The following is a 24604-nucleotide window of genomic DNA, read 5'->3' on the forward strand; positions in this document are numbered from 1 at the left end:
CAAGGCGCGAGATCCGAAGGACAGGAGATGGCAGCGCAGGCACATCCAGCGGCGTTTGCCTTAGAAAAGGCACAGCAGGACCATGATCTATCCGCGCTGTGGCACGCTAGAATGGCCCATCCTGGCCCACAGGCACTTGCTAGGTTACCAGGCGCCGTGGTAGGCATTCGGCCATTCGCGATAAATCACGCAATCTGTGAAGCCTGCCGCCTATCGAAGGCCACCCAGTTGATCTCTCGATCAAGCGACAGGGAGTACCCAGAGGAACACCCATTTCACAGAGTCTCTTGCGATCTCCTGGAACTTGACGAAGGCTATAATGGGGACCAATTCGCAGTCCATTTCCAGTGTTTTAAGACCTCGTTTAATTGCGTGTTTACTCAGCCTCAACGAGTAGGCCTAGTCGGCGTGATTGAGACCTTCATCAAGCATGTGGAACTGCAGTTCAATCAGCGCGTTCGGATCCTACGGATTGACAACGACACTGCCCTAGGGCAAACCTTTGATAACTTTGCGCGCCAGACAGGCCTCAAGGTTGAATTCAGTGCTCCTCACACTCAGGCTCAAAATGGGCATGCAGAACGCGCAGGTAGAACGCTCACGACGAAGGCTCGCGCCATGAGAATAGGTGCAAATTTACCCCATTCCTTGTGGCCAGAACTCGTGAAAACGGCAGGATACTTGATGAATCGAACGCCTGTGATGCAACTAAACGGACGGACGCCTTTTGAGGCTCTCACAGGGCGCAAACCGAGCGTTAATCACCTCAGAATCGTTGGTTGTAAAGCGTTCTGTTTGAGAAAGAAGATAGACAGGAAGATGAAGTTGGACGCGAGGTCCTTGATCGGCTACCTAGTTGGCTATGACTCTCGGAACATCTATCGAATCTGGCATCCGGCCGGAAGAACTATTATCCGGACTAGAGACGTCACGTTCGACGAAGGCCAACGTTTCAATCCGCAGGAACAGGACCAACTTACGCAACTCTCAACCCTTGAAACTGCCACGGAAACGATCGATTTAAGTGCCGATAACGATCTAGAGGATGCCGGCGATGTTACAGATGACAGCGTCGATGGGAATGACTCAGAGAATGACCCTGAAACAATCACAATTAGGCCTCGTTCTACAGGCGACCAGGCCGATCGCATAAGGCAAAAGCGCAGGCGCATAACACCCCCGCTACCAACGCCAGGAACGACGCCAGATTTGGCCTCGACACTAGAACAGACCTCGCCGCTACCATCTGGGGGGGTGGAAACGCCGTCTATAACCTCAGAACAAGTGTCTACAGGTACGGAACCTAATCGGACAAGGGATAATCGAGTTGCAAGCCGTGCCCAGGAGATATCTGCCGACTACTCCCAGGACAACATCCTACCTGAGGGTTCCAGGCGCCAACGTAAGCGCAAGTTCGCTCAGTTTATCCTAGGCAATGTCGAGGATGAAACGCCTTCATTGAATGGCTATCATTTCGCGTTCTCTGTGGCAGTCGCAGACGGACAATTAGTTGATCGATCGCCAACTACTACTCAAACAAATGGCCTGCGCTTACATCGAGACAATCTTCCTCCTGAACCAAAGCATTGGAGAGATCTCAAACGGCATCCATTCAGACAGCAGTTTGAGGCCGCCGCACAAGAGGAATTCGACCAATTGAAGCGCAGAGGGACCTTTAAAGAAGTCGATTCAAACGAGACTATCAAAAGGCCATTGCCATTACTATGGGTCTTCAAGTATAAGTTCGACACAGATGGCTTCCTAGATAAGTTCAAGGCGCGCATCTGCGTTCGCGGCGATCTACAGACCACTGAGCGGGTTAATTATGCGGCCACCTTGACGATTAAGGTGTTCAGGGCATTAATGGCCCTGGCCGCGGCGTTCGACCTAGAGATCCTGCAGCTGGACGCAGTTAACGCGTTCCTGAACAGCGCTATAGACGAAGACGTCACAGTGGAATGGCCACAAGGATTCCACCAAACAGACAAAATCCTACTACTTCTGAAGGCGCTTTACGGCCTTAAACAGGCACCTCTTCTGTGGCATGATTACCTCGTCAGAGTGTTGAAGGAACTAGGTCTTCAACAATTGCCTGGCATCAACTGTGTTCTCACAAACGACGAGATGATCCTGTTCTTTTACGTGGACGACATCATCATTTTATACAGAACAGAGGTCGCCAAAGACGTCGAACGGCTAGTCAATCGACTCAAGGAACGACTAGACCTTCGAGTGATCGATAAAGCCAATTGGTTCCTAGGGATCCGAATCATCAGGGATAGGCCAAATCGACTACTATGGCTGTGCCAGGACTCCTATATTGATAAACTAGCAGCACGATTCGAGATACAGGCAAACACGCGAGTCCTGGCGACTACGCCATTGCCGATTGACCTGCCGCAGATCTTTGACGGAAAGGCCTCAAGTACAGAGATATTTGCGTTCCAACAACGAGTGGGATCGCTCAACTTTGCGGCTGTGACCACCAGGCCAGATATCGCAAAGGCCTGTTCATTACTAGCACAACACCTCAGAAATCCAGGGCCAGAACATCTCAGGGCTGCTAATCGAGTGATTGGTTATCTAGTCGCCACCAAGTACTGCGGTATTCAGTACAATGGCATCGTCAATCAGGACGATCCTGATATTAACACCTACCCAATGGAATGTTACTCTGACGCGGCATTTGCTGACAATCTAGATAGGAAAAGCTCAGACGGATACCTCTTTCAGCTTTACGGAGGACCTATCGATTGGAAGGCCTCAAAGCAATCGACAGTTACCACCTCAAGTACAGAGGCAGAACTGTTGGCACTGTCTCGAACGGCAAAGGAACTGATCGCCTGGCAACGGTTCTATAGACAGATCAGATTCGCAACCAACAGCCGCCTGTGCATCCTCTCAGACAACACACAGACCATTCGACTACTCACAGCAAATGGGCCATTGATCAACACCAAGCTGAAGCACATCGATATACACCAACACTGGTTGCGTCAGGAAGTCCAAAACGGCTCGATTGAGATCGAATGGGTGTCGACAGACGGCATGAAGGCAGATGGGTTTACAAAGGCATTGCCTAGGCAGAAGTTCGATCGGTTTATCAGGCAACTCAATCTGGTTGATATACAGCCATTCCTGTGATCTATAGCAATCACTGCAATGGCTGGGGGGGTGTGTTGCGCCTGAGACAGTTGCCGTTTTACGTGCGCTTCAGGCGTTACCTGATTGCGCCTAGTGCCAGGAGGTCTTGCGACATGGCAGGACTTAGGAGAGGTCTTCCTGGCACCTAGCATTTTGTATATAGACGATCAGACCTGGCCTGAGGGCAGGTACAGGCAGACAGACCAATCCATGACCTATTCACGATCCTGCCAATCCAACAGATTTTTACCTTTACCATCTCAGTGCAGTTCCACTAGTGACCTGGCAAAAATAGCCTACGACTAAAACCAATTCCTATTCGCTTAGGTTGCCGACGAGCTAGTCCCAAATAGCATTGCCGAAATGCAGCCTCACACCGAAGTATGGGGAAGAACTTGGGGAAAGCTCTAGTCCCGAACAATCTTGCAGCTGCGAGGCTTGGTGTTTACGTGTGAGACCTGGATATATGTTGGTGTATATATATTCCCGATGCCTCGGTCGCTTGTCCTAAGTAACCCTGTCTGTACACATCGTCCGTACACATCGTCTGTACACATCGTCCGTACACATCGACTGTACACATCGTCCGTACACATCGTCTGTACACATCGTCTGTACACATCGACTAAACACCATCATCGGCTCTCACCGAACTCGAGAAAATGGGCTCAGAAACCGACACTTGGAAGGCTGAGAATGTGCTTGACACCATCAGGTTGGAGGACACGCAGTCAGCGCAGTCCTTTGAGTTCCCGTCTGCCGTCAGCGCTCTCCATGGAAATTCAAAGCAACTGAAGCGAATCCGAAGACGCCTCGATTTCCGTCTGACTGCCATGTTGGCAGTGCTCTACATCTGTGCTTTCCTTGATCGGGCAAATCTAGCCAACGTAAGTGCGCAGTCATTGTACAAGTGACTAAAGATATTGAGACCCTACACAGGCAAATATTGCTGGCATGGGCAATGCCCTGAAGCTCAGCATTGGAAACCGCTATTCCGTTATCACCATGATCTTCTTCGTTGGGTACTCTATCATCGAAATACCGGCTACCATGATGATCCGAAAGTTGAGCCCGACAAAAACCCTTCCAACGTTTGTCCTGTGTTTTGGGGTCATTACGATAGGCCAAGGTTTCCTACAAGGCTGGGGCGAGCTCCTGGTTTGTCGCATTCTACTTGGTCTCTTTGAAGGTGCCTTTCTTCCAGGAGCGGTATTCGTCATGCAGATGTACTACGCGAGGTTCGAATTTCAAAAAAGAATTGCACTTTTCTACATGGTTGTAATTGCTGCCAGTGGCCTATCGGGCCTTCTGGCGTACGGAATCGAGAAAATGGACGGCACCTCGAGTCTTGATGGATGGCGCTGGATCTTTATTCTTGTAAGACAATGGGTCCTATGCGAGTTGGAAAATACTAAGAGAGCTTAGGAGGGCGTCGCTACGTGTGCTGTGGCATTGGTGGCATATGTGGTCCTTGTCGACTTCCCGGATCAAGGTTCAATCACACAGTCGTACCTATGATATGTTGCTGACGGATGGCAGCCACACGAACAAACTTTGTGACCCGTCGTGCATTTCTCAATGAAGACGACAAAGCCGCTCTCATGGCTTATATCGAGCAGGACCGCGGCCAGACTGCGTCCGAAGAGTTTGGTTGGCGACGTATGCTTCGACATCTGCTTGAGTGGGAGTGTTGGGAGTACGCTTCTTTCGTGGTGATAAATGTAAGTCGTGCTTAGGAACTCTCTGGGACTCGTCTAAAATGGCCCAGAATACAGGACTTTACGCCTTTAATTTCTTCCTACCTATCATCCTGAGCCAGGGATTTGGTTATTCAGCTGGAAGGGCGAATCTATTGACATTCCCGCCATTTGCGGCCGCACTTCCGGTGATTCAAATCCCACACCTGGTTACAGTTACCCTACTAACTAGTTCTAGTGGATGTATATTGTATCTTGGTTCAATGACAAGTTCCATACAAGGGGACCTTCGATGGTTCTTAACTCCGTCCTCTACATAGTAGGAGTTTCGATGTGAGCACGGGGATCCAATCTGATATCTCTAAGTCCAGTATTCTGACGTGTTTCTAGTGTCGCTTTTCTCAAAACCAGCTCTACACGCTATGGTGGCGTTTTCCTCGGTGTTTTGGGTATTGCCGGCAACATCCCAACTCAAACGGCTTATCAACATTCAAATATGCGTAAGTGTTCATATTTCCCATGGTAAATCAACGAGCACTCGCTAATCTTGAAATAGTTGGCCACTCTAAGAGAGCACTGACCTTATGCTTGATGACAATGGGTGGCGCCGTAGGTGGTATCATTGCTGGCAATATCTTCCGTGCCCATGATGCACCGACCTACACGCCTGCAATCTGCACCTGTATTGCTATCCAGGTAAGTAACCCCTCCCGGGTCAAATCCAAGCTATAAGCTAATCGAACAAAGGCCGTTCAAATATGCATTCTTGTAAAGAACTTCTTTTATTTCAGCTATTGTAACCGTAGAGCGGACCGCGGAGACATGGTCATTCAAGGAAATCCAGCGTTCAGGTACACTCTTTGAGTCTTTGAGCAGAAATTTCCGTGTTCGACACATTTCCAGCTTGTCAGACTGGACACATTCACTGCGAAGTGAGTGGGTGGGATCGAAGTTGGAGCTGGCAATGGTCAACAGTTCTTCGGGATGTGTCGTTCCTGTGCCCAACCCGAGGCAAGCCAATGAAAACATGAAGTTCTAGGCCGTGAAACAGTTGAAATAATTGAATACTCAATGTAATGTTCGATACGCCAGTATTATTGTATAGAGCCAGGTCCAGGGTCGTACAAAACCGCATCATCTAACGGAATCAGGCAAAGACAACAACTCGTCGTCTCCAGTTACAAGACTCTCGCGTGGTCCAATGATATTGATGTATCCAATCTACAAACACAAACACTTGAAATTCAGGTAGTCTGCACGTCCCCTCCATCTCCGATATTCGCTGGGGATAATGATAGACGATCGATCGATCGATCCTTACCGTGGAGTGCTAAGAAAGGATCGATCGATTGATGAATCGATTCCTGGTAACGCTGGCCAAAGCTGACGAGTATTCAGCCCAGAACAACAACATTTATAATGGTGGCCCGCATGGTGCAGGAAGGATTTCTGAGATATGGGAAGTCGTCCTTCGACGCAAGGCCGACAGCGTTACCATCTGAGAGAAGCAAAGTCTTTCAGCGGCTCCGCGAAGGCGTAGGCGCCTCTGTTTCGAGCCCAATTTCGGATTCTGTGATAAGACACTCCCGGTTTGCTTATTTGCTCGCGAATGTCAGTCGGCAAGCCTTGAATTCGTTTCCGATTTCCCTCTTTCCACCACCCTACATTGATCCTTCACTGGTTGGGATGATACTCCAAGAAGTCACAAAGCTCTCCGTAGAGGGAGGTCGTCCTGACGGCACTCGTGGCTTTTGAAAAGCCGTTGTATAGGACATCCGGCGAATGTGTCCCATCAAACCCTCAATTGTCTTAGAACTCGTTGGATATGTGCGGCTCACCTGCACATAACATCAAGGCCGAGGAAACCACCTTATAGCAATCACAAGTATTGCCTAACTCGCATTGTTACCTTTCCTACCCCGTCGCCCTAGGCAGAAGGAAAATATGAGGCGACGTCGATAAAAGGGTGCAACAGATCAGAGCAATCATCCAGCTGAGCCTGGAAAGGCAGTAAGTTCCTAGCATACCAGCTATTGTCTTGAAGCTGCAAACCAGCATGTTCAATCAAGAGCATGCCGGCCACTGTGCTGGTCTCTACGGTGGCAAATGGGAAATATTGGACCCAGTTCACACTTTCAACAACTCTTTCAGTATGCACGGAAGGTGCTTGTTCTGTAGATCTCACACCTCTCAAATCTGGGCCGGCAGCTTCAGTTGACGGCGCGCTTGGAGGGCTTTGCGAAGTCTCGACAAGCGGATAAGCCTGCCGGAGCCGATCTATGCCTTTCAGAAAAATGTTGGCGCTAAGCCACATTGTTTTGAGCTGATTTAAAGCCGCATAAAGTGCGCGAATGTCGTCATCGACGATGCTTGTCAGGCTCTCGATTCGTCGAACGTGCAGGAGCGCCAGAGAGGCGATACCACAGTACCAACATGTGATTGCGGGGAGAAAGCGGATGCCTCCTCGGGCCAAGAAATCTCGCATGATGCGTGCTATGCAAGAAGCAGCCATTACAGGAGCCGAATAGTCGCCAGGCACAGGTTGAGAGGTTGGCTTGAGATGTAGCAAGATTATGACGGCTAGATAGGGGAGATGGAGCTGGTGGACATCGCGGTTGAACTTGACTGCCCGTTCGGTACTGAATGGGAGTGCCAGGTGCTCTGGTAAGGTCTCGACCCAGTCTGTTAGCTCTTCTGCTATATGTTTTGGAAAAGGTAGTTGCGGGTGATCCGCTGCTCGCAAGAGGAATTTCCCGGCTTTACCAACGATCCCACACACTCGAACCCATTGGATGAAGATTTCGGCCTTGAGATCAGGAGCCGGGAAATCTGCCAGCGAAGGTGGAGGTAAGTCAGAATCTTCAGGGTCGATCATCACTGGACGACCCTGAGAAATGGCTGTAAGGCGTTCTCTTGCCTGCTTGGTCAGATAGGCGGTAAGAGTAGCTGCACCATGACACAATACTTACGAACAATGTCCACCAAATCCGCCGACGTAGGCCTTGACTAGCACATTGCGTACCCCGCTGATCAAGCCTCGACCGGCGATGAAGACCGAGCTGTTGTGCTTGCCGTATCGCAATACCAGTCCACCACCATGTAGAGTCCCTAGATACCACAGTGGGAGCTCGAGGACTCCACCAGTAGAACAGAATGATGGCTTGCAGACAAGTGATCAGGTTCGGTTCTTTTTCGTTATTGTAAAAACTTTTGGCTCGATCGTAGTAGACAGTCGGCTCTGCATGTTTAAGCAACGGTGGCTGTACTTGGCTGCCCAACAGTGAAAGTGCGTTGACAAGAAGGGGTGATCTCTCTAGATCGTTTTGGACGTCATCCCTGTCAAGCACAGGGCACCAGGTAAAGCAATATTCGAAATATGTTTCCAGAAAACTTTGTTGAATCTCTGGTGGAGCTATGTCGTATGGATCACGATCTTCTTCCGCCGATGAAGTGGGAGGGCTTGAGCTTGTGAGACGGGTCTCAGGGGCGTACATCTGCATCACACCTGTGTCTCCGATATAGCCTGCTGCCTGGATAGTCGACTTGTGTCCGGTAGCTGAACCCACTGGCCTAGTAAAGGAAACAATCTGTTGTTCCTGATTTATAGAAGTGCTGTTTGGCCACGTGAAAGCATTCAGAATGGTCTCGGTCGGAGCAGGATCATCAGTAAAGCCTAATCCGGGCGAGTTCTGGTCTTGCTGTGTGGAAATCCGAGACTGGGAAGGCCCCTCGATCGCAGTCTCATCTTTATCAATATTGGAGAATACAGGTTGCAAGTTGGGCCTTCCCAATGGTTGTATGTACGCGGGACTTCGGAAAGGCGCTCGGGTCTCAGAACGACGAGGCCGAGTGCGTCTAGATGGGCGAAGGCTATGAGCCATTTAGTACAAACCGAAACGACCAGAGATAGAAAACTCAGGTATACTTACCGACACGAATTGCCCGTTATTGAACAATTTGAGCACTTCTCTGATCCTAGTTTGATTCTATACTCTAAGTCACATTTCACCTATCAGAAGTAAGCGCTTTCTCGCATAAATGGGGGCTCGCTATGCTGTCAACCTTTTTTTCGTGGCAGTATTGGCAGGCAAGTCTAGCCCGTTTCTTGATAGGCTGCGAAGCAGTGAAGGAATAAAAATTCAACCCGTCCGCCATTGCTAAAGAGAAAGGCTTGAAAGGGAGGAAAACCGACTCCAATTTGAAAGACCACTCAGCACACGACGACAGCTAGACATCACTAATCAGCGGTAAGGGTCGTTCGCTTCCCACTTTGGCTGAGGTTATTCCGAGATCTTGGTTGAATTAGTAGTTCAACAGCGTTCTGAACCTGAATCGAGCTGACCAGGTGTACAAGGTAGTTGAAGTTTTGCTTCCTGGGGGAAGTGTGAATGGGGGCAGCCCATGGGGGTTCGGCAACCCCGCACTTACGGCAAACTGATCTGGGCTTAGTACAACAATGTGCCGAATGCCTCGGCGGAACGGGCCAATTAAGTACTGAGTTTTGAGAAGCAGCAGAAGGCCGAGGCGAGGTTGCAGGTGACTTGGAATCGTATTTTGCATCTCAGTTCTGTTTCATCATGATATGCTTCCAGCGCGCTCTTTCTCAATCCATGCCTTTACATCTTGCAGACCGACCGTTTTGCCAGTGAGAAAAGTGTTTGCTGCTGGTCCTGGATCGTTCAACATATTAACCACTCTTCGGCCATTAGGCCCCGTTACCTCCAAGACAGTTCCGGGCGGGTAGTGCTCTCGATCCATCGCGACCGCCATCAACCCTTCAGCTACGGCCTGTGGAGTGGCAAGTCTCTCTGTGTCTTTTTCTGGATCGAAAAGCTTTAGTGTCGCCGCAGAGCCAAAAAGCATAGGTGATGCTGTCAACCCTGGAGCAACAGCACAGCTTCTCACACCGCACAAATCTTGCAGTGGCGCCATGGATCTCGTGAAGCAGCTAATAGCATGCTTGGAGGGCTGGTATAGCGGGGTAACAATGCTGGCCTTCTGTGCACTGGTGCTGGAGATGAAGCAGATGATTCCTTCAGCGTTTGCACCTAACCACTTTCTCAGAGCGATACGGCACAATTTCATGGGATGGAAGACATTGACGCGGAATAGAAGATAGGTGTCATCGTCGTCCTTTTCATCCCACCATCCTTTTGTTGTCTAAAACGAGTAAGAATGCGTGGATATGGCATTGTTGCAGGGTAGGTAATCTCGCTCACTGGCTCATACAACCCTGCGCCGCAGCACACAATGTACGGAACACCGCCGAACTCCGACTTGTAGACATCAAATAGATTTTCCAATTCTTTCCACACCGTCACGTTCGTCTTGTGAAAGGCGATGCGAGTTCCATCACTCCCCTTCGTTGCCAGATCACTGCGTGAGCCAATTGAGTTGATGAATTCTTCGGCTTCGGAATGAAGCCTCAGGTCTGCAATGAGTACGTTGCAGCCGGCCTGGAAAAGGAGTTTGACAAAAGCTAGGCTAATGCCTAAAGGCCGTATGAGAAATATAGGTTGTCGAGGTCCAGAAAATGGTCAATTCTTACCGGAACCACCACCCGTTACAATCGCTCCCCTGCCATTCAGCACCGAAAGATCCATGTTAATCGAACTTTAACAGTCGACTTGATGTTGGAGAGAATTGTAGGTCGATTGGCAAACAAGATAGTGAGAGAGGTTCAGTGGTAGTTACCTTGCTGTGTCACCTATTGCAAAGTGACGGCAGCAGCGAGACATCCCTGTCTTTAAAACATGATCTGAAGGTTCGTGTGTTGCTGATATCATAGGGTCGTAAGAGCCGGGATTCGTCGGCTGAGGAGGGAGCCCGAAAACCCGAGAACAGTTCCTTGAACTCGCCCGAAGCCCAAACACCTGGCACGACCACCCCGCCATTAGCACAAGTGAAGACCAATGCTCAAATAAGGATCTCGGTTTCGCGGAGGGAAGATTGCCGTCGCTATAACCATATTGCGTATGTCGTTCTCGACCGGAGCGCTTGCCTCCGGCAACCTACTTATGTATAGCCGATCGATGACGAACTTGGCTACCGTGAGAAATATTGGCGCTATGAAGGTGGGGCTCACTAGGTTGGTGCTTTGGTACCCATCCTTTTTTTTCGTCGACGAAATCGAGTAGCTGTTACCTCGTTCTCTGCTTTGAAAAGGGGTTCCACAGCCCTTTCGTCACAGGGCACAAGCATATACAGCTAAGGCAGCAGCCTGTCCACAGATTGGTATACCCACTGTAAATATTCGGTAGCCCGGCTCTCTCGACCAAACGGGAGAGTTTCTCGACTCAAGAACGAGAGCCGTTTCCAAGCTTTCAACCCGGTTTCTCCAACCGCCGCCCAAACCCAAGGCGACCATTACCTGAAAAATCCTCATTTACCGACCCAATGGACGATGCTGAAGACAGTGTTCCACACTGGGCGCAGGCGTTTGAGCCAGCTCGGCACTTTCGTTGCTGTGAACATTGTAGCCTTGGAGCAGAAGTCCAGTAGAGTCAGCATTGACTAACCGAAAAGCTGCTCGTTTCTAGATTACATAGATGTTGTGTCAACCCTAACAAACCTGAGATATTTCGAGGTTTGAAAGTCTCCTATATCTTTGAAATACACAGTTCGGATGGCCAGCACTACTGTTCTTGCAAACGGGGCTTCTGCCAAGGTCAAAGTGCCGCTGAATATCCCATCGTCATCAACATCGGTCTCTGTCAAGCTCATCGATGTTTCCTCCATCTCGAACGTCGCAGCTGAGAAGCTCTACGCGCCGCAGGTTACTGGGTACAGAACTTGTAAACCTGTGCCCTCTTTTTCCTTCTTAATAGAGCATCCATCTGGCACGAAAGTCCTCTTCGACCTCGGCATTCGCAAGGATTGGCAGAATATGACCCCTGCCATTGTCAAGCGCATCAAGGAGTGTGGTTACCAGCCAAGTTCCGAGAAAGATGTTTCCGAGGTTTTGGGCGAGGGTGGAATAGATAAGGATAACATCAACGCCGTGATTTGGAGGTGAGTTTCAAGGTGCGGCTTTTAGCCATGGCTAACACGAAACGACTTCTACAGCCATGCTCACTGGGACCACACCGGCGACGTGTCAACCTTTGGGCCTAGAACAGATTTGGTTGTAGGTAGGGGTTTCAAGGATCACTTCCTAGGCGGGGATGGAAATTCAGCTCTTGGAGGAATCTCGAAGAGCGATTATGAGTAAGCCGAAAGCCACACTTCATACGCCCATACGGGATAAACTAAAGTAAAAACGTACAGGGGGCGCAACTTGCGTGAGATCACCTTCCAAGAGGCCGGTGTGGTCCAAATCGGACAGTTTTCCGCATATGACTATTTCGGCGACGGGTCACTATACCTTCTCGACACACCGGGCCATTGCGTAGGGCACTTGTGCGCTTTGGTTCGTACCACTACATCTCCGGATACGTTTCTCTTCTTGGGAGGAGATGCTGCGCATCATTGCGGCGAGTTTCGGCCATCGACGTATCAAGCACTGCCAGAGCAGGTTGTAATAGAAATACAGCAGCAACAGGTCCCTTTCTGTCCATGCTCGTGGTACGAAGATCTTCAGGTGTCGCGAGGTCGAGATCCTAAGGAGCCGCTATGGCAGCCAGCTATTGGCCATGATATGGACAAAGTTTTAGAGACGATCCGTGGCATGCAGGAATTTGATGGTGACGAGAACATCTTCGTGATCCTTGCGCATGATGCTGCCTTGAGAGTTACCAATGTGCCCTTCTTCCCCGAATGCTTGAATGACTGGAAGGCCAGAGAGCTCGGGAGGGAATTGAAATGGAAATGGCTGGGAGATATAGTCGAAGCGACGCTGGCCAATTCGGTTCTATAATTAAGGACGCAGAAAAGATTCGAGGGGTAATTGGGATCCGAGACCAATTCAGATATCTTGTTAATTTTGACGGATATATTGGCAGCGCTTTAGACATGCTCGCGCAGCGACCTTGACAATCCACTCCATTTCTTATTGCGGGCAGATCCCATTGACCTTGTCAATTACACCTATGCTTCATCCCAGTGTCTCTTGATCGTTTGGCTGATCAATGAGGGTCTACACTTGAGGATCAAGTCTTGGACCTGCGGCTTTAAGCATCTGTCTTGCTCTGAATGGGCGTCTCGGCTTCTCTCACTCCCATCTCATACAATCGTCGGCCTGCAAAAGGACGTCTCCCTTTTGATTCTCAAGTAGGCTGGACACGAAGTTGAAGGTGATACAAATATGTATCCCCGAATTTCGTTCTGATCAGGCAAGGCACACACAATACCGTCCTCAAACCAATCCCAATTTCCAACGTGCCAAACGGCTATATATTTGTGCCGGCCTTGGCCATCGCACTCAACCCGACAAAATCGGCTAGTTTAGGCGCACCAGACAACGATAGCACCCTTGTTGGCCGTGAGCACCCCAGAATCATCAAGCAAGCTAGCTCTAATGTGAAATTATGTCTCAAGTACGTCGACCAGGTAGCTGGATTTGTGCATAAAGGTAGCGACAGCATCGTCAGCCATATAGCAGATCCTGATCGCACTTCAGAGTACGCGACGCCAGCGCCTAGACTGGAGGCTTTGCGTGATCCATCATTGAGAAGGGAAATCTTCAATTTCAAATCTGAGAGAATGTGAGCTTCGAAGCCGCGTGTACCGTGCCGATTGCAGTCCATACGACAGGCCATGTTCCGTACAAGGTCCTTAGCCTTCGTGCGCCGTCGAGTGACGAACTAGGAGAGCCTCGCCCTCACTTACCGGAGATGCTGCTAGACTATGGATAACGAAAGGCAATCCTCATCTACCGTATTCGGCACTGTGTCTGTAGAATCATGGCCGCGACAATTATGTGCAGAAGTATTTGAAAAGAGAAATATTGTATAATCCCTCGTGATCCACTGCGCTCGCTCTGATGTCCAGTCGATCTCCTTCTTGGCTACGGTATGTCGGGGGAGAGTACGTCTTCGAGGGATTGCGCAGACTGCGCATGATGCACAACCTGATTTCTTCACCTGAGGAGCCAAGTCCATTGATATTGCTGAAGAGCTTTGGCATGAGGGCAGATAGACATCGCACCCACGGTGTGTTGGAGCTGGTGGCCTTGATGCCGTCAAGCGCACGCAAGAGATGCGCAAGGGTTGAGTCAGATGTGCTATTGTTGCCTGTTACGGACCGTAAGACGCGAAAGTGCCGTGGGTCAGTGGCAATTGCGCAACTCGGCACAAGGGACCAATAAGCAGACTGACTTCCCACCGAGTCAATTTCGGCCAGTCTACCTGCAGGATCGGCTATCGACAAAGAGGGCCACTCGACCGTCGAACCTCTCCAGGCTATAGAGGGTGCCTTAACCGCCTGGGGCGGCCATAAAGGCAGTGGCCTCGCTATGGTGGTGCTGCTCCTGGGCGTCACTGCGGGCAGTCCCGAGCCGGCAACTTTCTCCACGGGTTTCGGGTTTTTGATCGTGGCCTTTGATCCAAAGTGTGCTTCAGCCGCTCGGCCACGTACAGTGGGTGGCAGACCGGTTTTGCGAGCATATCAGAGCCACCAAGATGCTTCCCGGCTACGGACCCGCGAGAATGCCATTTGAGAGGAGCGATTCAGCCCGACAAGAGGCCAAGGGGCGAGGCTGCTGTATTGTTCCTGAACAGCTGATTCAACAACTCAAAAGATAGGTGCGAGCAAGTCGTTTAAAGACCAGGCGGCACGTAGGGAGTCTGTTTAGCCGATCATGAGTGATGTCAAAATGCGATTTCCATCACTTAAGCAGAACTGTTTATGGCGCACTTGGGCTTTGCGATTCCAACTGCATAGCCCTTTGTAGGACAGATAGAAATTTATGGAATGACCACTCGTTATAGCATTGCCCTTCAACAGGCTCTACTGCTTACGATCCTCAGGGGTCCTGTCATATGGCATATGTATAGGTCACGTAGAGACAGAGAAGTTGCAGGGGACGGAGCGTTCTATCATCGTCATTCCAGCATCAAGCCAGCGTAGTTCCATCAAACTTGACAGTTTCTCGCTTTCCATGATGAAGGAAAATTCTATTGAGATGCTGTCTGTAAATGTATCTGCCTTCAAGAAGGGTCTGGATTTAAGCGCCAAAATCGGCAAGGTGTCCTTTGCTAGGTGAGGGATTCCAGATCTATAGCGGCGGATCGCCTGTCATTACTTGGTGATGGTCGTTCGGGGCATGAGGTTGTGGAGAGAGGTGCCCCAAGTTCCGGCAATCCGGCTCCGGCAAACATGGCACGGCAACTATCGCCAATCAGAGCCAGATATTAACGGGAGCTGCTACCAGAATGCAAGCTGACATCATTGGAAAAGAGCAGACCTCGTTAGAGATGAATCTACCGGCTCGTATGCCGACAGTGCCTATTGGCTCCTGGGAATGGGTGCCTAGACGTCGCAAGCCGAAGGCCATGGGAGAGGACGTGCCGACTCGCGGCGAATGGAGCAGAACTTGAGCAGGATGCAGAGATATTAACGCTCGTCATCAGTACGATGACTTATTTTGATCAATAGGTCAACGGGAAGCCGATTTGGGACTGCTGAAGTCCCGCCGAAACCTCGAACCTTTGGCTCCTGAGCCCATACTTAGAACGAGGGAAACATCTGTGCAGCATAAGAGAAGCGTAAGCGCTCAAAGATTCAAACCGTCAAAAAAGCCCAAAACCCCTTGACAAACTTCTCGAACCATTCAAGGCAGAGCAACAGTGCAAGAAATTTCTCCTTGCTTTCGTCGGTGAGGTAAAATCCAGAACCTCACAGTACGAGGACGGACACTATGGCGTGGACGGAGGAGCAACTCACGCCTCGAGCGGCTGGAGGTTCAGACGCAGAAGTCCCAGCCATCAAAAAGGTCTTAGACTGCGCTTCATCCACTAAGCTGCTCGGCTCGACGCTGCAGCATCACAACGCTGAGATCCCACCAAAGGACAGTGGATACCATGGCAGCTCTCCAAAGAATGATCCCTATTACATCCCCAGGAGCGACCACCTGGCGTTCACCCCTCGCAAGATCCGAGTTATCACCATCGGCGCCGGATTCGCCGGATTGCTGATGGCACACAAGCTTCAGCATCGTTTCCCAGAAATGGACGCCATTGTCGACCACACGATATTCGAGAAACGTTCTGAGGTCGGTGGCACGTGGCTCGCAAATACCTATCCCGGAGTCCAGTGTGACGTTCCTTCCCACATCTACGTAAGCTTTCTTCGTCTGTCTCTCTGGTGGTGCAATGAGGGGATAGCACAGAACAACAGGCTCATGTCATCTCAAATGCAGGCTTTCCCCTTCGATCCTAATCCGGAATGGACTCGATTTTACTCGAGCGGTGCCGAGATCGAGCAATACATTGTCCGCACAGCTCGGAAATGGAACCTCTACCGAGATATCCAGCTCAACACAAGGGTCGTTGGAGCCTTTTGGGACGATGAGCGTGGACAGTGGAAGGTGACGGTTAACAAAGAAGGCCAAAGCCGGGACGAGTGGGCGGATGTCCTGATCAACGGACAGGGTATTCTTGAGCGAGTCTGCCTGTAAAGCGCCGCAGTGGATACAAGCTAACATTGTACCGTTGTAGTACCTACCAATGGCCCAACATCAAGGGTCTGAAAGATTTCAGGGGCCACCGCGTCCACTCGGCTAACTGGGAACATGAGTTCGATTATTCGAACAAGCGCATCGCTGTCATTGGAAACGGCTCCTCTGGCATCCAGATCGTGCCTGCGTTGGTCAAATTGCCGGGCACCACCGTGACCAACTTTGTTAGGGGCCCGTCGTGGATCTATTATCGCGTCCCGCCCTCTCAGCATCTGAGTCAATCGGACAAATCTGGTAATAACCCTATCTATACAGAGGGGGAGAAGAAGAGATTCCGCGAAGAGCCTGGGACGATGAAGGAGCACCGCAGGGCCATGATTTCCAGAACCAACAAAGCCTTTCGTATGGTGAGCGGTGCACTCCCGGATCGCAAGTGTCGCTTGTGGTGCTGCGGCTATGCTAATCATTTTGGAACAGTTTATCAAAGATTCGAATGAAAACAAGGAAGCCATGAAGATCGCCGAAGAGCATATGCGTGAGCGGCTGAACCACGACCCCCGCCTATGCGACATTCTCATCCCCAAATGGTCACTGGGTTGTCGACGAATCACTCCGGGAGAGGGTTATCTCGAGGCCTTTTTGTTGCCCAACTGCCACATCACCAACAGTAGCATAACCCACGTTGGCGAGAACACTATCCACACTGCGGATGGCCAGGCCCACGAGATTGACGTCTGTAAGTATCATAATTGCCTTTCAATTTCCTCTCTCCTTCTCCCCTAAAAATCATTTGCCGACTTGAAATAATAGTGGTCTGCGCGACCGGATTCGACGTCTCCTTCCGACCAAACTACCCGACTGTCGGCCGCAACGGCGTCGACTTACGTGAAGCCTGGTCACACAAACCCGAGTCCTACTTCTCGGTAGGGGCGAAGGATATGCCCAACTACTTCACAATGCTCGGGCCCAATGCCCTTGCGGGCCATGGATCTCTCTTGGAAGGAATGAGTTGGAACGGCGACTACTTTGTCAAATGGATCCGAAAAATGGCAGAGGAGGACATCAAGAGCTTCACGCCAAATACCGCCGTTGTCGACCAGCACGTCAGATACTCGGATGAGATCCACAAGTCGTTAGTCTGGACGGCCCCCTGTAAGAGTTGGTATAAGCAGGGAACGACGGACGGCCGGGTAGCAGCCCTGTTCGCCGGCAGTGGCATGCTGTACAAACGTATTCTCGGTGGGGAACTGCGCGTCGAGGACTTTGACATCGAGTACCGCTCGCCTAACCGGTTCAAGTTCATGGGCAACGGATTCACCGAATTCGAGTTCAACCCGAACAGCGACCTGGCATGGTACATCGAGAAGTGATTTCAGTCGGTTTTCGGCGACAAAGTGCCTAGCCTCGACACCCGTTTAGGACAGTTGCCTGCCGCCCTACTCCTAGATCATGTGGCCTGGCTCAACTTCGGCTCAGCCTCGGCGTGATTTGCTCAGCCTGCCAGTCTACTGTTCAACCTCGTCGTCTATCTAGATTCTGAGCCTTATGGGCTCGATTTTCTGATAGCCCGCTCAATTACTATCAAATGCGCTATTGTATAATCATTTTTCTATATAAAATGGCTGTATAATTGCTATGTTGAGTACCGAGTACGGAGTGCGAAGAGTAGCATCGAGGGCGCCGCCAAGAGGCTTAGCGCCCATGACTTTTGGCCGGTGTTGGGCATTAGCGCCTTGGCACTCATAACACAGATAGCTAGCAGTCACACACTCTCCTTCATAGATACCACAATGCCATACCGCCCCATTACAAACGTCAGATCCCCTGTCAGGTCAACAACGGGTGTTGTATGTGGCTAGCTGAACGGTCCACTGGAGTGGCCCAGACGGAAAGTTCACAAGGAAGGGTACAAAACATGGTACAGAGTACTCCGTACTCGCTTGCAAATTTTTTTTTCCAGCTTTTGTAGAAGATTCATTGCGAGCAAGCAACATATCTCGTGTAATGTATTTCTGAGAGGCGCGCCGCTCCCAAGAACTATTGGGTCTTGGCCGTGTGGCAGCTGAAACTTCTGAAAATCCCAAAATGAACCGCGTTCCCCACTACGATGCGAGATGAGCAGCGAGCACGCACTAAGGCTTCCCAACTCGGCCATGTGCTCGCTGCTCATTTCGCTTCGCAGTAGCAAGCGTGTCTACGGCAATGAAAACATCTTCAATACGGAGTACTTCGAGGACATGGCTTCAACCCTTCTTCCAGTCCCTCTTCATCCTTGTTTCTTTCTTGCTGCGCTCTTACCTTCACCGATCTTTGTCATTCCTTTTAGAGCTCTCAAGCTCGTTCCACCCGGTTCTTCGAAGATATGCACATCCATCCTTGGACATGTGCGTTAATCGCCCTTTTTGGAGTCGTTGCCAGCCAGCTCGAACGTCGAGATGACCATGTTTGCGAAGTTGTCGTGACAGTGAGCTATGGCGCTCCTGTCTGGTTTCCTACTGCTGCATCACTTGATGATCCCGTACCCTGGTCGGAATGGCCTACTCATATACCTTCTTTGTCAACCACATCAGCTTCTACCTGGGGTGGGCGGAGAGGAAACTCCGGGTTTGTCCCAAGCCGAATAGGTTCCGATGATGAGGCTTGGTCCAGCGGGAATCGGCAGACTTCGACGACTTCCATCTCATCAATTGCAACTCATCAGCAGCTATGGTTGGACTGGGACTATAGCACAAAGATCGGCGATATTACAGCTAGTCCTTTGCCAACAGGAGGAGAATGGCAGTCGCAGACACAGAGCTGGAGCACTCCCCGGCGTCCGAGCAGGACTCAGGATGCGTGGCACACCGGTGGCTCCTCACATTCTTCATTTGCGCATCCTCGTTCAACTTCTTCCCATTTACAGCTCGACACGAGCGCCATCTCCTCAACTAGCGGCGCTGGCAAAAGCACAACCTCCGCCACGACATCGAGTTCCGTGGGAAGTTGGACGACACGTGTTGGTACTATCAAGCAATGGGGTGAAAATAGCACATCTTCCAGTAGTAGCGCCACCATCACCTCCACTTCCTCCTCCGCCTCCTCGTCGTCGTCGACAATCATCACTACCACCTCAGACACCACGGTGACAACCTCAACGGCGGCAACTTCCAGTCCTACAGCTACATCTACTACTATTACTATAGCCTCCACCACGACAAGTGCCACAACCACACCAGACACCACGGCGACAACTTCCAGTCCTACTACAACTACAACCTCTACCACGACAAGTGCTGCAACCACGACAACCACTTCAGATACCACGGCGACAACTTCCAGTCCTACTACAACTACAACCTCTAGCACGACTAGTGCCACAACCATGACAACTTCCACTCCTTCTACAACCACAACCTCTACCACGACAATCAATACAACTACTACAACTACTACAACTACCACTACAAGTGCCACAACCACGGCAACCACAACCTCTACTACGACAAGTGCCACGACCACGACAACTACTACCACTACTACTACCACTACTACTACCACTACTACTACCACTACTACTACTACGACAAGTGCCACAACCACGACAACCACAAATCCACCCACGCCGTCAACGTGTGCCTTTGAAGGTTTTAACAATGGTGCGTCGCTTGTCGGCTACTATAGCTCTGCCACGGAGATCGACTACGCGACATGTCGACAATACTGCATAGACCAAAACGTCGGCACCCTTTCTGTTGGGTACGGTATTGACTTTGGGACCACTTACGCATGTGCCTGTTATAATGAACCAGTCGCAGACTATGCAAGTCCGAGTGATACTGACTTCTTTTTCTCGGATATTACTTGTTCCGCCGGTGTCGAGCCGACGACGTCGGCGCCTTGAGGGATATAGAAGAGGTTGGGGTTGTTCCTCATATTCAAAGTGCGGGGGGCGGGGGCGTTAGATATTGCAGCCCAGGGCGTCGCGGTGATTTCTTTCAGCTCGCCGACAACTACATATCCTTTCTTGATTTCTGGGGCTTCTTATGAGGCTCGCATCCAGATTGAGCCGACCCAGATCAAGCGGCACTGGTGAGGTCCCGATGTGGACCTGGTGGTCAGTCATGTTTTCCGACCACAGTGAGCGAGGGAGCGAGTGAGGGAGTGACTATCATGTACCCTGACCTCTCCTGATTGGTATATGTAGGCTGCCACTTCTAGAGCTAATCCTCGTGTCAGGCCATGCCAAGCGGCCCACCACAGAATTCACTTCGGTCGCGCCCTAAAGCGGACTGATAAGTATGTAGAGAGCCTGCTACTCGGCTGCCCCTCCCCTTTTTTTCCCGCTTCTCTAACGAGTTGAGCAACTTGTGGTACAATCCCCACCGCCTTCCTCTCCCGGCTACACATGATGGGTATCAAAAAAAAATCCGAGGGGTCGTTCCAAACAAAGAATTAGGTACTGGGAGCGTCCGTCGTTGAAAAGAGCGGAAAATTGTCATCGTAGGACTCGAACCACAGCGTCGTGGGGGACATGGCTTGCAGGACCTTCTCAAAGTCTTCCTGCGTCATGCTTGCTTCCTCCATCGGCGCGAAAGATCCGACCAATCCCTTGTCTCTTGCTTTTGCGCACCCAGCGGCAGCTCCGCCGCTAGAATCCTTGGTTTGGGACATGAGGTTGCATGGCGCCGTGCTGTCGTATTGGGCGCCCTCCTCGAGGGGCAGCCGAAGTCCTTCATCCATCTGTGGACATGGCCCTGTCGAGCCATGCGCCGCCGCCGCCGTCGTTGTCGTCGTCGACATGTGCGTGGTGGAAGAGGCCGAGCACCATCCCACGCTCGGAGCAGGGTCATCGTGGATCTTGCCGAACATACCTCGGACCAGCACGGCACAACGGTCCCGGTCCCATTTGGTGCGCCTCTCCGCCACGGTGTCGCAAGCATGCAGCAGATATTCGACGATTGTGGTGTTCCTGCTGGAGATGGCGTCGTTGGGGAACATGGCGAGCAGCCGATGTGCCAGTTTCAGGTGGACGCCCACCGGGAAGATCTTGGCAACGTCGCCGAAGTGAGCCAAACCGAGGACAAGGGCGGCGACAAAGATGTAGTTGACCAGGAAGGGGAGCCGCTTCGGCACGTTGTCGAAATCAAGCAGGATCCGCAGGAGCTCGATGGTGCGGATCGCCGAATCCACACAGGCGTGCACAAGAACTTTGTCCGAGTAAGATGTCACGCCGGCAGAGGTCGCTTCATTCGGCGGCACGTTCGCGGTGGCGATACAGGACGAGACCGCATCGACCAAAAATGGACGTGTAAGCAGTATGATGGTCCAGTAATATGCTCCCTTGACATGCATGAGCCCGATGTTGGGAGACTTGCCGCCGTTGATAGCCGGCGTCGGCTTGATGCCGTCTTCGTCCAGGCCCTTGTGGAAGTTGGCCGCCCAGTGCCTTTGATGCCCGCTTATCTTCTCCAGCGCCGTGTTGGATATCATGCGCTTGGAGTAGACTTCGTTCATGATCGTCTCGAACACGGTGCAGAGATCGACCGATGCCGAATAGTGGTCTTCGGATCGCGTCTCGCGCGTCTCTGCCGTGGACGGGGGTCGCCCGAGGGAGGCACTCATGAAAACATCCAGGATGCGGATCACCTTCCACAGCCTCTCGCGGGTCCTGAACTCGCCGGGGGTGAAGAGAGCTGCGATCTCCTTGCGGTGGAGCCCAAGCGCGTATGCGGCTCGCACAGCCGTTCCCAGATTCATAAATGCCGCGTTCCTCCGAGAGGCTCCGAGGAGGTACATGGTAATCATGGCGTACGCTTGGACCGTAGAGATGCTGGGGTCTTCAGCAAAGCTGACGGCGGTAAAGAAGCGGCCGTAGCTGAAATACGTTTCGGCGAGCTGATCTTTGTCGTCCGGACAGGTCTGCGCGCCCAAAGCGAAGACGAGATAGTATATCGGGGTCAGGGCGTCGGTCTCGACGGGTCTCCTTTCGAGCCAAGGCTGCAGATTGTTGAATAGATCCGCCTCGTCGAAGAGGTCGAGGACGCAGTTGTTGGCCAGGAAGTAGGACCGCACGAGGGACTCTGCCTCCACCGGGGTCGGGGTCGGTGGGGTGCCCTTGCACGCTGTGTATAGCCAGTTCGGTCGTCCATCTGGCGCGGCCTCAAGCATCTGGTATCGCAACGGGTCAGTTGCGAAAGCGCAATGACCTATCGCGTCCTCGACCACTTTCCGAATGCTCTGCAAGAAGGACAGATTGGCGGAGTCGCCGATGAACATGTATTTGCCCTGCGAATCGCGGAGCAGCCGCGACATATGGTGATGCGCCGACGCCGAAGGCGAGCCGTCCAAGGCGCGGCTTCGGCACGTGTTGTCTGCTTCGTAGGAAGAAGGTTGCAGTTCCATGTGGTGGAAGAAGCCTTGGGCATCGTCTATCGCGTCACCGAAAGTCACGTCTTCGTCCGCTTGTTGTCGTTGCAGCCCCTGTTCATGTCCTAGCCCCGGAGCATCACGAGAGCGGGCGGCGCAACGCTGTTGCGCAGGTTGACACTCGAAGGCGACTTTGCGAGAGATGCATCGCCCACAGGGCTGCCGGCCATCGCATCTTTCCTTCCTTCGCCGACACGTTTCGCAAGCTTTCGAGCACTTCCCGCGATAAATTGGGCGGTCTTTTCCCCGTCCCATGCTTGTGCCTTTAGAAAGTCTGGTGCGAAGGAGAATCAGAAAAATGCTAGGTACTAAAGGTACGCATGACCGAAAGAGGACACCACCAAAAAGAAAGTACACATGTAATGAAGCAACAAGCCAGTAGATTTCAAGTCCGAAGTGGAGTGTTTCGGGTCGGGATCAACCCCAGACGCGGGGAAATATGGGGGTATATAGACTTGGCATGGGTAGGCGACCTTGCCGGCATTAAATATCGGGACTGAAGAGCTCGTCAGCAGCCTAGTCTAGCCACCCAAGGAGTGGGATGGTGAGAGGAAAAGATATGGACAGGACAACTTAGCGCCACCTCTCCGTCAGCCTAGAACAGCATAGAGCTGTTGGAGGACAACAGCTCGCCATCCACACCGCTTCAATTCAGGACAAGTGATAGAGTGACCACAGGTTGAGGTAGAAAGGTTTCGGAAACAGAACAATACTCATGCAAGTGTCCTTTGACACTGCTAGTCAGTACTGTCCCTCACTATTGACAGCCTTACATCCGCATCCGGCGGTTTCCCACTTCACGAAGGCGTATACTTCCCACAAGTTATTTCAAACTCAATCCGCTGTTCATCCTTTACATATTTGCTTTTTTTTTTCATCTTTCATATTTGGCAAAAACCTCCCCCGCTTCCTGGAATTCCCGCATGATCGTCTCGACTCGTTCCTGGGATCTTGGCTTGATTTCCACGGCGTAGGGAAGAGCACTGGAAAGGAATCCCGGGCTATAGGCTGTCATGGGTTCCACGTCCGGTTCAATCACGCGCCCCTGCTCGTCCTTACCCGGGGCAAAGCTGAAAGCCCAGAGTAGCTTGGCGATGCCGAGGAAGAGGTTGCGCTCTGCGAGATGAATGCCTGGACAAATTCGGCGACCGGTGCCGTAGCCGTAGTGGTCGCGGACTTCGTAGTCAGCCGCTGCAGCCAAAACCGGTGCAAGCTCTGTTTGGCCTTTGTAGTGATCAGGGTCAAATTTCTCGGGGTGAGGGAACTTTCTTTCATCGTGGTGTAAACCCCACGAGTTGAGAATAACAGTAGTTCCCCTGGGGATAAAGTACCCGTCGATATAGTCGTCTGAAGTCGATGTCAACTGTATGCAAATTGTCACGACGGTGTTTTTTACTTACCTTCTATAACAGCGTGGGGAAAAGCCAGCGGTACAATGGGTCTCCAGCGGTTGGCTTCCTTGACAGTAGCTGCAACATACGGCAAGCGTGCGTAGTCGGACCAGTTAGGTGATCGCTCTTCACCAATAACGACATCAATTTCTGCTTGGGCTTTCAGCTGGATCTCGGGCCACTTGGTCATGGCATGGATGAAAGCGATGAGGATGGCAGACGACGTGTCCGATCCCCCTTCTAGCATTGTTCCGGCGAGATAATATTGCTGGTGCCGGTTCAGTCCCGCCTTCTCAGCCTGCTCGATGATCCTGTCCATGAAGGTATCTTTACTTCCCTCCTTCTCGCGTCTTGCCTGGACCATGTCGAGCAAATCACTGAAGAGAGAGTTTTCATCGTTGTAGAGCTTGGTG

General features: G+C 51.4%; 4 protein-coding genes across 4 annotated transcripts; 2 read left to right on the forward strand and 2 right to left on the reverse strand.

The window, feature by feature from the left end:
- Positions 1 to 3806: 3806 nt before the first annotated feature.
- Positions 3807 to 5705, forward strand: PV07_12432 (uncharacterized protein; the record flags this gene model as incomplete). The annotated part of the gene is made up of 9 exons (XM_016399959.1): positions 3807 to 4031; positions 4084 to 4521; positions 4570 to 4636; positions 4684 to 4865; positions 4913 to 5029; positions 5080 to 5174; positions 5232 to 5341; positions 5398 to 5537; positions 5589 to 5705. 9 exons carry the CDS (start codon positions 3807 to 3809, stop codon positions 5703 to 5705), a joined length of 1491 nt encoding a protein of 496 aa, XP_016242327.1.
- Positions 5706 to 9416: 3711 nt separating this feature from the next.
- Positions 9417 to 10444, reverse strand: PV07_12433 (uncharacterized protein; the record flags this gene model as incomplete). Its single annotated transcript, XM_016399960.1, has 3 exons — positions 9417 to 10001; positions 10061 to 10332; positions 10390 to 10444. 3 exons carry the CDS (start codon positions 10442 to 10444, stop codon positions 9417 to 9419), a joined length of 912 nt encoding a protein of 303 aa, XP_016242328.1.
- An 8313-nt stretch (positions 10445 to 18757) lies between these two features.
- Positions 18758 to 20682, forward strand: PV07_12434 (uncharacterized protein; the record flags this gene model as incomplete). Its single annotated transcript, XM_016399961.1, has 1 exon — positions 18758 to 20682. The coding sequence occupies one exon, from the start codon at positions 18758 to 18760 to the stop codon at positions 20273 to 20275; it is 1518 nt and encodes a 505-aa protein (XP_016242329.1). The 3' UTR covers positions 20276 to 20682.
- Positions 20674 to 22776, reverse strand: PV07_12435 (uncharacterized protein; the record flags this gene model as incomplete). The annotated part of the gene is made up of 1 exon (XM_016399962.1): positions 20674 to 22776. The coding sequence occupies one exon, from the start codon at positions 22774 to 22776 to the stop codon at positions 20827 to 20829; it is 1950 nt and encodes a 649-aa protein (XP_016242330.1). The 3' UTR covers positions 20674 to 20826.
- Between the last annotated feature and the right edge of the window lie 1828 nt (positions 22777 to 24604).

The sequence above is a fragment of the Cladophialophora immunda genome (genome assembly GCF_000835495.1).
Source record: "Cladophialophora immunda strain CBS 83496 unplaced genomic scaffold supercont1.9, whole genome shotgun sequence".
Taxonomy (NCBI): Eukaryota; Fungi; Ascomycota; class Eurotiomycetes; order Chaetothyriales; family Herpotrichiellaceae; genus Cladophialophora; species Cladophialophora immunda.